Source organism: Ursus maritimus, unplaced genomic scaffold, assembly GCF_017311325.1.
Source record: "Ursus maritimus isolate PB19 unplaced genomic scaffold, ASM1731132v1 scaffold_1, whole genome shotgun sequence".
Classification (NCBI taxonomy): domain Eukaryota; kingdom Metazoa; phylum Chordata; class Mammalia; order Carnivora; family Ursidae; genus Ursus; species Ursus maritimus.
In genome coordinates, this window is record NW_024423343.1 from 29,495,850 (window position 1) to 29,508,803 (window position 12,954).

The 12,954-nt window shown below is 50.1% G+C and overlaps 1 protein-coding gene across 3 annotated transcripts in view; it reads right to left on the reverse strand.

Moving 5' to 3' along the window:
• NRP2 (neuropilin 2) overlaps positions 1 to 12,954 on the reverse strand; it is a 118,421-nt gene that overhangs the window by 65,326 nt on the left and 40,141 nt on the right. For all 3 annotated transcript variants that reach the window (XM_008687401.2, XM_008687402.2, XM_008687404.2), the window contains exons 4-7: positions 9,434 to 9,664; positions 7,841 to 7,996; positions 6,019 to 6,188; positions 4,028 to 4,183 (exon numbers count right to left, since the gene is read on the reverse strand). In XM_008687401.2, coding sequence (XP_008685623.1) covers positions 4,028 to 4,183; positions 6,019 to 6,188; positions 7,841 to 7,996; positions 9,434 to 9,664 — 713 coding nt within the window. The remainder of the gene's footprint in view (positions 1 to 4,027; positions 4,184 to 6,018; positions 6,189 to 7,840; positions 7,997 to 9,433; positions 9,665 to 12,954) is intronic.

The window sequence follows — 12,954 nt, forward strand, 5'->3', positions numbered from 1 at the left end:
GGAGCCTTTCATGAGGACTCCACACTTCCCCACGTCCCCGGGGCAAATTACTCTAAGAGCTTCAATTCCAGTCTTTGAAACTCTGTTCCATTCTGAAGCCAGTGAGCTGGTACCTGGAGGTTCTCTGATCCCCTTGGAGGCCATCGCTGCACGAATGGCACGAGCTTATTTAGTACATTTCTGCCACTCATTACAGGGTAATTCTGAAAACTCTTGGACCTCATCCCTGTCCTCACCCTCCCATCCTCAATCTGGCCATTGAGATATATTTAGCACCCCCACAGACTCTCTCTTTGAGCCCAAATTTCCTCCAAATACATCAGAGCAGCCAGCAGCACTGTGACTAACAGGTAGCCAGGGCTATGTCAACAAGGAGATGCCCACGTTCACCAAATAAGGGAGAAACGGAGACGAGGCCTTTTGCCTAGACATATAAGGGCAACGGCCTCTGTCCCCCTGTCCTGACACTAGCCTTGGCCTCGTTCCGTCTAGCGTACACTCACAGAACCAACGATTCCGAGGTGAGCAGGGTCCTGGCCAAGGCCTCGCGCCTCCAGCTCCTGCTGTGTTTCTCCCTGCCCTTCCCGTGGCCCGTGGGTACATAACTGTGCCCATAATTACAGACACAGACGTGAGCCTTCTAATACTGTATTTACAACACCATGTCTATGTTTGGGGTGTTATTAATATAGCTGGTGAAACCAAAAGCAGTAGTTTTCTGCTTGTGGTTTCTGAAGAAATATATGTGAAAGAATTGGTATAATCTCAGGGAGCACGTGGGCTGGATATGGGCTCCATCAGGCGGACAAGCGCTCTGCCTTGTGGTTACGCCATAAATATGCATAAGGAGGGCCCACCCTATAGGAAAATCATAGGTTCCATATTTATGGCATGTGTCATTGGCTAAGGGTTTGGGGATGTGCTGTACATGTGGCCTGCGTAAATGGGCCGTGTTTTGCCAGGAGGATGCTTGCAATATCCCCCACGATAGTCGAATGCCTCCGTCAGAGGCAACCTCACCATGACCTGCTGGGTAGAAGGAGACGAAGAAGAGGCTGCTCACAGGCTAGGGGAAGCTGGAAAACAGCTCCTTAGTCTTCCTCACTTCCTGGCCACAAGAAGGAAGTCGTTCCCCTGTAGGACCAGGCCTTGCCTCAGCCCCACCTGGGTCCACGTTGTAAATCGTGTATTGCAAGGAAATAGCACAGCCACCCCCACCACCTTCAGCACTCATTAATCTTGTTTTTCTCTGATTTCCCCAATTCCCTGGTCTTTGGTACATAGCACTGGTGTTGACAGTGACCGGGGAATTGAAATCAAGTTCCCACATTTCTGCCCCAAACATGACCATCCCCTCTTCACTCCCTGTGCACGGATGTGCGTCCGCAAACCCTCCCCCTGCACCATGGAGCGGAGCACGCTGCTGCCTCTACCTCCGCTCGGCTTTGCTCACAGGTCCTGCTGTCTGAATTGTGCTTTCAAGCCCATCACCTGGCACTTAGCTTGGCACGGCGCCCACCAGCCAGTGGCTACAAAGAGAAACTCAGTGGTAGCGGCCGGCATACACGGCAGAGACGAAGCCTCTCCCCTCCCCTGCCCCCAACTTCCCTCCTCAGCCGCCTCCCCTTCATGGCATCAAATCGAACTGCAGCAGACTTGACAAATCTATTTGGCACGGTTCACTCAACTACTTCAACCCGCACAGACCGGAGAGCTGTGCTAACGCTCCATGAGCGGTGTGGGATGTGCGCATCAAATACAGACATCTGGGAGAGAGGTCCGCTAATGAAGGAGCAGCAGAGATCACCCCCCCCCCCCCGAGGGGCAGCCGGGCAGGTCTCCCTCTTCGCCCGCCGCACCCGCAGTGGGGCAAGGGAGCGAGGGGAGGGGGCGACGCCTAACTGGCAGGCTTTCCACTCTCCTGCCTCCTTCTAGGTAGCCAGAGAATGAATATCTAATAGGGAGAGAAAGGGTTTTTCCTCTGCCCCAGTGCTTTTTATGTGGCAGGACTAATTCACTAAAAAGCCAAACAACAACGACAAAACAAAAATGAAATTACCCCTTGGCTCCTGGGGAAAGAAATCTAGCCAAGGGTGAGAAGAGGAGGTGAGAGAGAGCAAGAGAGAGAGAGAGAGAATGATATATCCAATAGGAAAATTTGAGAATGATTCCAAAGGAGCCCAGCAAGCTAAATTCAATTCTCAGGAATATCTTCCCTGCAGAACGAATACAAGGGATAAAGCCAGGGAGGACAGCATTCTGTCAAAATGTGCAGTGCTAAGGTATTTCCAAAAGCAGATTTCCTACAAATAGTGTTTTAAATAGCATCCAGTCCATCTGCGTGCTTTTAAAATCAGCTTATGCTACAGTATCCCTCTGGCCAGCTCTGCTTAGTCATTGAGCCCGGACAGGGAGGCAGTCAGGTGAACCTCCTCCTTCTCCCCCAGGACCCACTCCTACTCAGCACTGGCCCTCACCTGCCCGGTAGAGCTTCCAGCTTCTATGAGGTTCTTACTGAAAAGGGTGGGTGGGGAAAGAAGGCATGGGAAAGCGTCGGGGGCGGGGGGATGAGAACTTGCCCCCAGAACCCAGTGCCAACTCAGCCTTGCCCTTTCCAAATGATATTTGCAAGTGAAACAAAAGAAGTCAATGAGAGGCCAGACCTGGTTGACCATGTCCAAGTGGGGGGGGTCTTTCAACTGCTAAATACCTCACTTTCTTTATTTGTGAAATGAAGAAATTGTGTGTGTGTGTGTGTGTGTGTGTGTGTGAGAGAGAGAGAGAGAGAGAGAGAGAGATACCTGGTAATATCTAGAAGCCGTGATTTTCGATGAATGCTGCCATGTTACTATGGCGATTTTAATAATAAAAAAAATCCACTGCTTTAAAAACTCACACTTCCTGAGTGAATCAGGGTCAACCTCACAGTTCTGCGTTTTCTCCGTCTAACGTGTCCAGTCGCGCCAGTGAGGGCACGCAACCTCGGGGCAGTGGCAGGAGCCGAGGAGGCTGTGTTTGGAAAAGATCTGGCCTGTCTCGGTTTGGTCACATGCGTCCCATTTTGACCATTCCCAACTCGACAGGCCAGGGGCCCGTGGAACGGTGGCAGGAAAGAGGAGCGTCCCTTTGCCTGTCCCTGCTTCCATTCAGGGAAGGATGGGCACTGTCCTCCCAGAGCTGAGAGCCAGCGTGTGACAGTTCGCTCCCTGCCCAGGCGAGACCCCCGCCGCTTCCAGGAAGCGCCCCGGGTGCCGAGCGCAAAGCGCCCCCGGTGCCGAGCACACCTTCTAACCAGGACCGCAGGGGCCGGCTGCGGGCCGCCCACCGCCAGCACGCCGCATGTCCGCAGAAAGCCGGGCACCACACGCTCGTCCGTGTGAACAACAAAAGCCCCGCATCGCGTACACGGATACCCCTCCGGGAGCCACGGACACAGAAGGCACCAGCCAGGCGCACTCAGTGCCTCGCTGCCAAGCACGATCGCCGGTTCAGAGCCCGTCCCCAACACGGAATTTCTCCTCATTATTTATTGTCCTCTTTCTTCTTTGGGACATTGTGATTCCCTCTCAGGATTTGTGCCCTTTCATTTCTAGAGCTCGGTAACTCCTGAACTACAGTTTCATGTGGTTTTGTGATTGTTAACCCAGCATGTGGAAGGGACTCAGGCCATAAATGCTCAATGAGTCCTGGATGGGGAGGCGCAGACTGGGGACACATTTTCTCCTTCATTTGCAGTCAGAGAGCACTCTGCAAGCTCACTCTCTCTCTCTCTCTTTCTCTCTCTCTCTCTCTTCCTCTGCGGTGCGACGCGCAACAGCAGCCAGGCTGTCGGTGTTTTCCAATCGCTTTAGCATAAGAGAGAATATTTTCAGGGCCACCGCCTCCCCTGCCTCCATCAATTATTTGAGCCTCACCGAACAAGGCCTCCTCCCCTCCATGGGGTCGCCTGGCAGGCAGCTCCTCTCTCATCCCCAGGCTCCTGCACAGCCCAGCCTGCCTTCGAGGAGGGGGAGGGCAATGGGTTTACCTTGTGGTTTTTGCCATGCCGGTAGACCATCCAGTCTTCCCCGTTAGTGCTGACTTCCAGCTTGTAGGATTTGACATAGTAGCCATTCTGCGTTTCCCTGGAAATTGCTCCCTGCGTTGCAATGGCTGTGAGCATGGTTAGAAAGCGCAGGTCCACCTGAGGAAGAGGGGAGGAGGAATTAAGGGACCCATGGCTCCCGTGACAGGAGGGCAGTCTCTTGATTTTCCTTCAAAGGACAAAATGTCATACTTAGCTTACAGCTCACGTCTGTCATCTACCGGAATGAGAGGGATCAGTATCAGTCTGCAGTTCCAGACTGGACGGTCAGACTCAACTTACTTGACCCTCAATTGGACACCTCTGAAATTGTAACTTGATTATTTTTCTTTTTTTCTCTTTTTTGCAAATCCAAACGGACAGTACTCAGTACAGTAAAGGGACCCTCGAGCATCTACAACTGTGACCTCTTCTTAAACTACAGCCTGCCCTGCAGAGCCAAAGCAGATGCTGTTTAAAGGAACAATGGCTAAATCCACTCCACCCCACTCCAGTCCAGTCCAATACAATTCACTTATGACGCCCTCGTTGCACCGTCTCAGCTCGGGGCTGCCTCGCCTCCCCTCCCCTCAGTCCCTCACTCCATTGTGTATTTAGTCACTCAGGTCACTAAAGGGTCAAAGGGCATCCAGAGTCTGCCCAAGCAATTAGGCTTATGCACCAAGTCCTGACCTTTTGCTCGATAAGGAAGATGGCTCACATTTTGAGGGACCTCTCTTCCCACAACACCAAACCCATTTGGAAATTGCTGGATGTCATTCCTTTGCTGGCCACAGTGTTTCTTAATGGCAACCTCCGTGTGATCAAAACTTAGCAGCACTCACCGGTAAAATGTGATTCAGGAAGCACTTATTGGTACTTATTATATGCTTGGCATATTACACAATTCAAAAGAAGTGTGCAGTGCTGTAGATGTGCCCGATAAACAGCTGGAGGGCAATTAGAGAAAGCTTATGACTGAGGACCAAAAGTAAGGAGTAAAATCAATGGGACATTGATTATAAAGGAGAACGTTCTGGAAGTTTTGCAGGATAGAAGGCTTTTTGGAGAGGCAGAGAAGAGATAGTGACAAATGGCCTTAGAACTTCTGTGGACTCCCTGGAAGTTTCTAAGTGATACTTCTCCCTGTCCTGTTATCTGCTCTGCCACGTCCTTCTCAGAGCAGAGGTCACCCGGTCACATCAGAACTAGGACAGGCTTGTCAATGGGTCACAAGGTTGTCTGGTGTGTGTCATAAAAGCAGCCATGGCTCTAGCATGGACCTGGCAGCTTGCTCTTCCTGGGGGATAAGAACCGAACCAGTCTATAGTTTTAGGGGGGATTATTCAACATACACTGCAAGTCCTATTCAGAAGGAAAGCAAACAATAGTCTGAAAAGACGCCGCAGAGCATCTGGGCGACTACAGTTTCATTCCCGGTAGTGACATTTTCCCATGTGTTCTTCTGAGAGCTATGTGCGAAACCTTCCTGGCAGGGCTCCCTCCAAACAGCAAAGATCAGGAGAAGCTGCCATGCTCAGCGAGCAATTCAACAAGTCTGCCCTCAGGAACAAGCCCTCCCCCGACCAAGTCTCTGATGCCTCCCTGTGCCAAGAATGAGCAAGATCTGGAACTGTTTATAGAATGTTCCTTGGATATCTATACTAAGAGGCAAACAGCACCCAGGCCAAACAACTTCTCCAGGGCCTGGCAATCTTCACAAGGGCAGGGGCAGTGTCTTGTCTTATCATCATCTCATCCCAGCAGTTCGCACAGTGCCTGGCTGAGTCTGTTTGTGCCTGGTACATGTGTGTGTTTGGACGGATGTAGGAATGGAGCTCTCGAGTATGCTGTGTTTATATTCTTCGTGTCCTCTGTCCACTCCAGCCGAGCCACCTCCCTTGCCCACCAGTACACCCACACTCGGCACACCCTCTGGTATCTGAGTGAAGTACCTGGAGGTACTCCTTGCTGGAATCCAAGTTGGGGGTCCAGCCATTGTCATCGCCATGCAGCCGGCTTTGTTGAGGGGTCCACCGTTCGTCGGAGTAGGTAGATGAGGCAGTGATCTGTTCATTAGCAATCCGGCCAGATTCCATTCCCAGGGGGACGTTGCACTGGAAGTCTGGGGAAGGGAGAGGGTCAAAGGCACAGTTATGTCTCTCAACCTCAAACTCCTGGGATCCCCCAAATGTTGCTCTCTTCTCGGGACAAGTCTTTGCAGGAACTCCTTCATCTTAAAGACCTAATTATACACTCACATTCTGAAAACAACTCATAGAGCTTGACAGCCCCTCTGGGTCTGGAAGAAACAAAATTGTGGGTAAATAAGAATCATCATACAAATTAAAAATACAATCTAAAGCAGAAGAACCGTCGGTGCTGCAGGCTACGGATGTTCACTGTCGCCAGATGCCCCGTTACCGACATACAGGTAAGCGTGTGATAGACTCGCGGCAGTCTGGGTGGGCTGATACATCGTGGGAAGCCTGCTTTCTTCCTAAACACCCAGGAGGCACTTCTGCTTCTCTCTTTCACTGAACTGCTTCGAGTTCTGGCACAGAAGACCGACATTACCAAGCAGTGAATATCCGTCTTGGGGACATCTCTCCATGAGCACGTGCATGTCACTGTCTTCCCCTGTGCCACCTGCCTGGGCACATGGACCTGGAAGTCACCGACTCTAGCTATGCACCATTAGTTCAATTGCCGTCCTTCCCATGGATACCGCAAGACACTGGTCAGTATCTGTGTGTGCAGGTGTCTGATAGAGCCCAGCAATTTTTTCAGGTATTAAATCCATCTGGAGCTCTGGGACTGCGCTGGCCATTTGCAGCACTTGGTGCAATGGGCAATACTGTTTTCCTGTCACTCAATCGTCAGGAGTTCTTTGAGGAAGAACAAAAGCAAAACCCAGAACAAAACCCATCCCCCTTCCCGTAGGCCGGGCGCCCATGTCTGCGGGTATGCACGTGGTAAGCTGTCTACAGCCATGGCAGGCTTTCTCCAGCTCCAATCCTCCTCAAAGTATTTCTTCAGGACTTAAAGTTATCATTTGGGTTTCTAAGCGGAAATGGCAGCACATCTGAAGCACGTGTCCTAGGGGAGCCGATCCGAAGATGTGGTTCAGAGGAGATGTGGATGGAGGCTGGAGACTCACGGTCTAGGTGGGCATTTCCAGGACGGCGGGGTCGGAGCTGCCTGTTAGGCTTTGCACGGTACCTGGCACCTGGTAGAAGCTTGGAAACTGTGTCTACTGAAGCATGAAGTGAAAGTCCAAGCATGTACCGGTCTAGTGAGAGCAGCTCTACCCAGGGCCAGAGATGTTTAATGTAAAATATATACATGAATATACATGAAGGAGGTTTAGAAATTGCTCAGTTTTCTGACAATGGCCACTGAGGCTTAGAGAGGGAGAGAAGAATCAAAAACTGTTAGCCCAGGGCGGGGACCCTATGTAGGTATCCTAACTCACCTCCCTTTCATTCACAGAGGAGAAAACTGAAGTGGGAGGTGGTCCTGTGACTTACCCTGGCAGTAACTCATTCTTGGTGCACATACTTACTTTCTAAAGAACTGAGTACCTGGCTGACACTTGTCTGACTCTTATTAATCTCTGCCTGGCAGGGGGATATAGCCCCCATTCCCTGAATTCTGAGGCTACTACAAATGCTGGAGAATTTTCCTCTGCTCTCCCAGAGGCTAGCCTCTCTTCACCGTGCATACTCACAGCCCTGATGGAAGGACAGGACAGAGGTTCCCAACTGGCCAACTCACTCTCTGGCGGCTCTTGGTGGACCAGGTAGTAGCGTGCAGAGAAGCCATCCTTGGCCACCGCCATGTCCGTGTGAAAGGTCAGGGAGAGGATCCCCGTTGACGAGCGGAGTTCAGAGGGTGTTTTGGTCCCACAGTACTTGCCAATCAGAGGGCCAACTGGACAGGCAAGATAAAGACAGGACAGTAGAAATGGAAATGTCAAATGCCATTTTCAATACATTCACCCCTGCCACAATCGCAAGTCGCTCCACGGAGCTCCCTTTGGGTATGCCTTGGCATAAAAGAACGACTAAAGATAGGTTTTAAGAACAATGTCTAATATTTTCCCTGTACATTAAAAAGTACAGTTGACCCTTGAACAACACGGGGTTGAAGCATGTGGACCGACTTTTACATGGGTTTTGGGGGTTTTTTTTGACAAATACAGTACTGTAAATGTATTTTCTCTTTCTCATGATTTTCTTAATACCATTTTCTTTTCTCTAGGTTATTTTATTGTAAGAATACAATATACAATACATATAACATACAGAATATGTGTTCATGGACTATTTATGCTATTGGTCAGGCTTCTAGTCAACAATAGGCTATTAGCAGTTAAGTTCTGGGGAGTCAGAAGTCATGTGTGGATTTTCGACTACATGGGCGACTGGCCCTCTTCATCCCTTCGTTGTTTAAAGGATAACTGTACTTTTCTCCCTGTTCAAGGGGCAACTGTATTTTCTCTGACCTGGCCTCATTCTCTTCTCTCGCTCTGTTCTGGGGACAGGCCGGAAAGCTATCATTATCAAGCCTGTGTTACAGAAGAATAAACTGAGGTTTGGGGAGATCACATGTCTTCTCCATGTTCATACAGCTAGGAAATAACAGAGCTGGGGCTCAGACCCAAGTGTTCTGACTTAGTCTTATGCTGTTCTCAGGAAACGAAACTGCTTAGTCATCAAGCCTCCCTCACAGTACAAAACACTGAGGCTCAGTCCAAAGTGAACGATTAGTTTTCTCGCCAATACTGACCATAAAGACCTCCTCTGGTCTCCACCTGAGAAGTACCGGTGCCTCTGGGCCTTGGGTGATACACCTTTTTGACATCTATGACTGTTTTAATTATAGTAAAATCATAGTGATAATAATGATGATGATGAAAGCAGCTTATTTATACGGACAGAGGGCTCAAGTGACCTGCCCAGGGTTGCAGAGCTGCAGTAGAGCAGAGCCAGGATCCAGAGCTAGTCAGTCCGGCTCCAGCACCCTATCTGGGCACAGAGGGTGGTCACGGAGTCACTTTCTACGGAAATCCTGACAGCCTGGGGCAGGAAAGAAAATTACCCATAGGCTTTCTCATCCTCTTCCAAGTATCTACTCAGTCTCCTCCTCCTATCTTTCTCCAAAGAAATATTTCCAAGAAAGGAAACTGCCTTCTGCAATTTTTCTGAAATCATTCTTGGTGAAGAATAAGAAAGAAAGTCATCATGGGTCATACACAAACCCTAAGGAGCTTTGAAGCCTTTGTACTTTCTTTTTATTGTTACCAAAGCAATTCACAGGCAAAGACCAAGCTACTGAGGAGCGCCTCGTGGCCACGACATCACTCACCATGCGGAATGCCGTCCCAGATGTCCAGCCAATCATATTTGCAGTCTCCTTCTCCCACCTGCAAAGGGTCGTGCTCCAGGTCAAAGGTCAGGAACTGCAGGATGATCTCCATCTTGGGTTTGGCCAGGATGGTGAAGGTGCAGTCCAAGTTGTGTGGGTACTTCTCGGGAAATCCAGGGGACTCAATGGTCCCGTTGGGGCTCGTGAAGTTTTTGGAACAGTCTTCGGAGCCTGTATGTAAAAGAGAACTGTAGCATTCAGGAAAGAGAAGAAGATGTCTTTCTTTGCTGCGTCTGTCACATGGGTTAGTTAAATGTTTGAGCCCCAATCCCCCTACTCATAAGGTTTTTGTTTCCACTGGAGTGGCCCTTGAAGAAACATACTCTTCACACCCACATCTCAAGCCTTTAAGCCAGACTCTCTTTAGGAGAGAAATTAGGGGAGGAGACCTGGCTTGCTCTACATAATAGAGTAAGAGCAGCAGTCGAGGAGCTGGGGAGTCAAGGGGGGTCAGGAAGAACTGTGTGTGTGAGATACAGAGAGAGGGAGAGAAAGAGAGAAAGAGGGAGACTCTCTTGAAAAGAGGAACAGAGTCTTCTTTCTCAATTACTCAGCTGCTCGCTCCAGAAATGTAAGTTATTTCAATCCTTAAGGAAGGCTTGCTGATTGCCAGCAGGGAAAACAATGTTACCCCTTATTTATTGCTGACCTCAACACTAGCCTCTATTGTACCAGAGCCAACTAAGTGCCCCCTTCTCCCTCCAAGATCCAAGGTGCCTCAGGGGAGGGGCAAAGGGGAGCTTGGGTCTCATTCATGTCATGACTATATTAAAACGAGCTGCTCTGTAGTGGCCACACAATTAACAATCGACTTTTGTAGCTGGTGGATCACAGCAGGGCGTTGGGGATGTTAAAGGCCGCTCCAGCAGCAAGTTTGGAAAAATGCGGCAGTGTATTGACATTTGGAAGGCTTCTGGTCCCGTTGTGCTGGGGATGGCCTTGTTTCTCTCCGAAGCTCTTGCGTCTGCTTTCTTGGGACTCAGGGAGGCGTTCTTATTAAATGCGGCACACATTCACGTCCCGCTGCAGGCCTGGACGGCCGTGGGAGCTCTAAGACGATTATACTGCCAGATCTGCTAATGCCTCTAGGTGGAGTCCCATTAAAAGGGCCCTCAAGGGTTTTCACCCAGCCACCAGTTGCCCGCACGGCCTCGGGCTCGTCCCGGGACACTGCAGCCCAGGCCACGGGCCCACGGAGCAACCCGGGGCCAGAGGCAATGCCAGTCAATGCCGTGGCTGTGAAGACTGGACAGTCACAATTGATTTCACTATGTTCTGATTGTAAAATTAAGAAAGGTAGCAGGATTTACGAGGAGGAGAATAGGCACTCTAAGCATGAAGAAAAAATACAGAAATACTCGATAAACCAGGTGTTTACTGGCAAGAAGTGTCCTCTGGGGATCCCGCTGAAATAGAACTGTGTGATGTCAATACACCGATCTTAGCCCACAGCGATGTCTTCATCGGCGGCTCGGGCAGCAGGCCCCTCCGTGACGCTCTTTACTGATCACGGCTCTCTGGGAAGCGCACAGGTCTGACTTGGAAAAGCTGCCATGCAAGTAAGTGCGAGAAGGGGGACTGCAACTTCCTTTAAGCATCGGACGGGAAATCCCAACATCCCTACCTGCCCATCCGTCACCTCTGTCCTTGCAACCAGCGCTCTGCCCTGGCAGCGTGGGGACCCTGCATCAGCTGGGGTGAGGGTTAACCCTTTCAGGACTCTAAAACCTCGCTAAGTGCCGCCTCTGCGTCTCGGAGGCTCTGCACTCCGGCAGGGGCAGGGCGGCCCAGTGGGCAGCCAGGTCCAGAGGGCTGAGCGGGACGGCCTTTCCCCAGTTCGTTTACCACCGAGCCCCCAGCTTTGTTTACTGTCAGGCCCCACACTCCGGAGGGCCTCCTCAATGGTGTGGGATGAGGCGGTTTGGCCAAGCCAAGCCAGCTGGCAGGTCTTCGGGGGGCTGAGAGGAATCCTGAAAAGGTTAGTGTTTATTGCCATTGTACAGCCTTCTCCATGTGGGTCACTTAGCCAGAGGAAATTAACTCTCTCTCCGCCACTTGCTTTCAGAGCTAGAAAAGGCATCCTGACATCCCCTCCTCGGTTTTGCTCTCTTGTCATTCCCTTTCAAGGCCAGGGGATTCCCCATCCCCCTGGGAGTGGGGAATTTTTGGTGGAATCTTTCTTTGGTTCCTCCCATCCACGGGGGACAAAGTCTTCCACAATGGACACCTAGGAAGCCTGGGAGAGCCCGGAGCCTGTGAGAGTCTAAAGTACCCACAGTTTCCAGGGTTCTGAGGTCCTGCATTTGAGTGGTCAGAATTTTTCAATATGATATTCTTAAGGCAAAACAAACAAACAAACAAAACCACCAAAAAGAGCGTGTGTGTGTCTCTCTCTCTGCCACATGGCTATACATGGGTATATCCTCTGGCTTATTTTAAACCAGGAACAAAGACAGTTTTATCTTTTCTATGCAGAACAATCACACTTGTCCATTACACTGCTGCCTGCACGTCATCGTGTCACTCAAGAGTCTGGACTGTGGGCAGAGTGTCAGAAAGCAGGAAGCTGAACGCTAACGGTGGAGAGGAGATCTCAGAAGAGGGGACCATCTTGGGACAAAAGTGGCATCCTGTAGCCATCTAGCTCACCTGAGATCCTTTTCTGCCATGCGCTAAAAGAATCAAAGGTTAAAAAAAAAATAGCTCAGTCAACAATACTCCCGTTCACTCAATGCTAAGACTGTCCTCACAAGCTGGGGGATTTCGGCTGCAGTGAATGATTTCGTACCAAAGGACTCTGGTGTGAAAAATGCCCACTCCGTGTTTTTCCACTGTCAATGTTACAATAACTCTGTAAGGGAAAGAAGAATCTGCCATTTAAATAGCTTAAGTAAAGCTATTTAAAACATGGTGGATTTATCCCAACGGAGCTTGTCCTGACCTCAGAAGGTGAATTCAGGTCAGGGAGTAGGAGTAGGGGGCACTCTCTAAGGTTTCTCTATCTGTGGATGACCCCAGGGCTTTCAGTTTCTGCAATGTCACTGGATACCAGGAAAGAAAACTTGATCTTGAACTTTGGTCAAAGAGTATCAGAAAACGAACAAACAAAAAACCACGTTTTCCAGTGATTCACTGTCCAATGTTACTTTTAAAGTTATTTTAAAATTCCTTTCTCCGTTCTGCTCATGATTGGGCAATCTGAGATCCTTTAAGTTCGCAAGCTGTTTTGGTTTGCTCTTTTATATTTGGACAGTCTGGTATTATATCAACTCTTTTATAAACCGCTTCATTCAGGGCAGACAGGAACCTCCCACCCCAGCCGCATGCCCCCCGTCTGTACCCAAGCTGTGGCTTTGCGTCTGTCAGGAGAATCTGCAGCTGAGCCAGAGCAATGTGCCGCTCGCAGGCTTCCACGGTCCTCGGTACGGTTATTTTGCGTGTCTGTGTTTACAGTCCCCCTT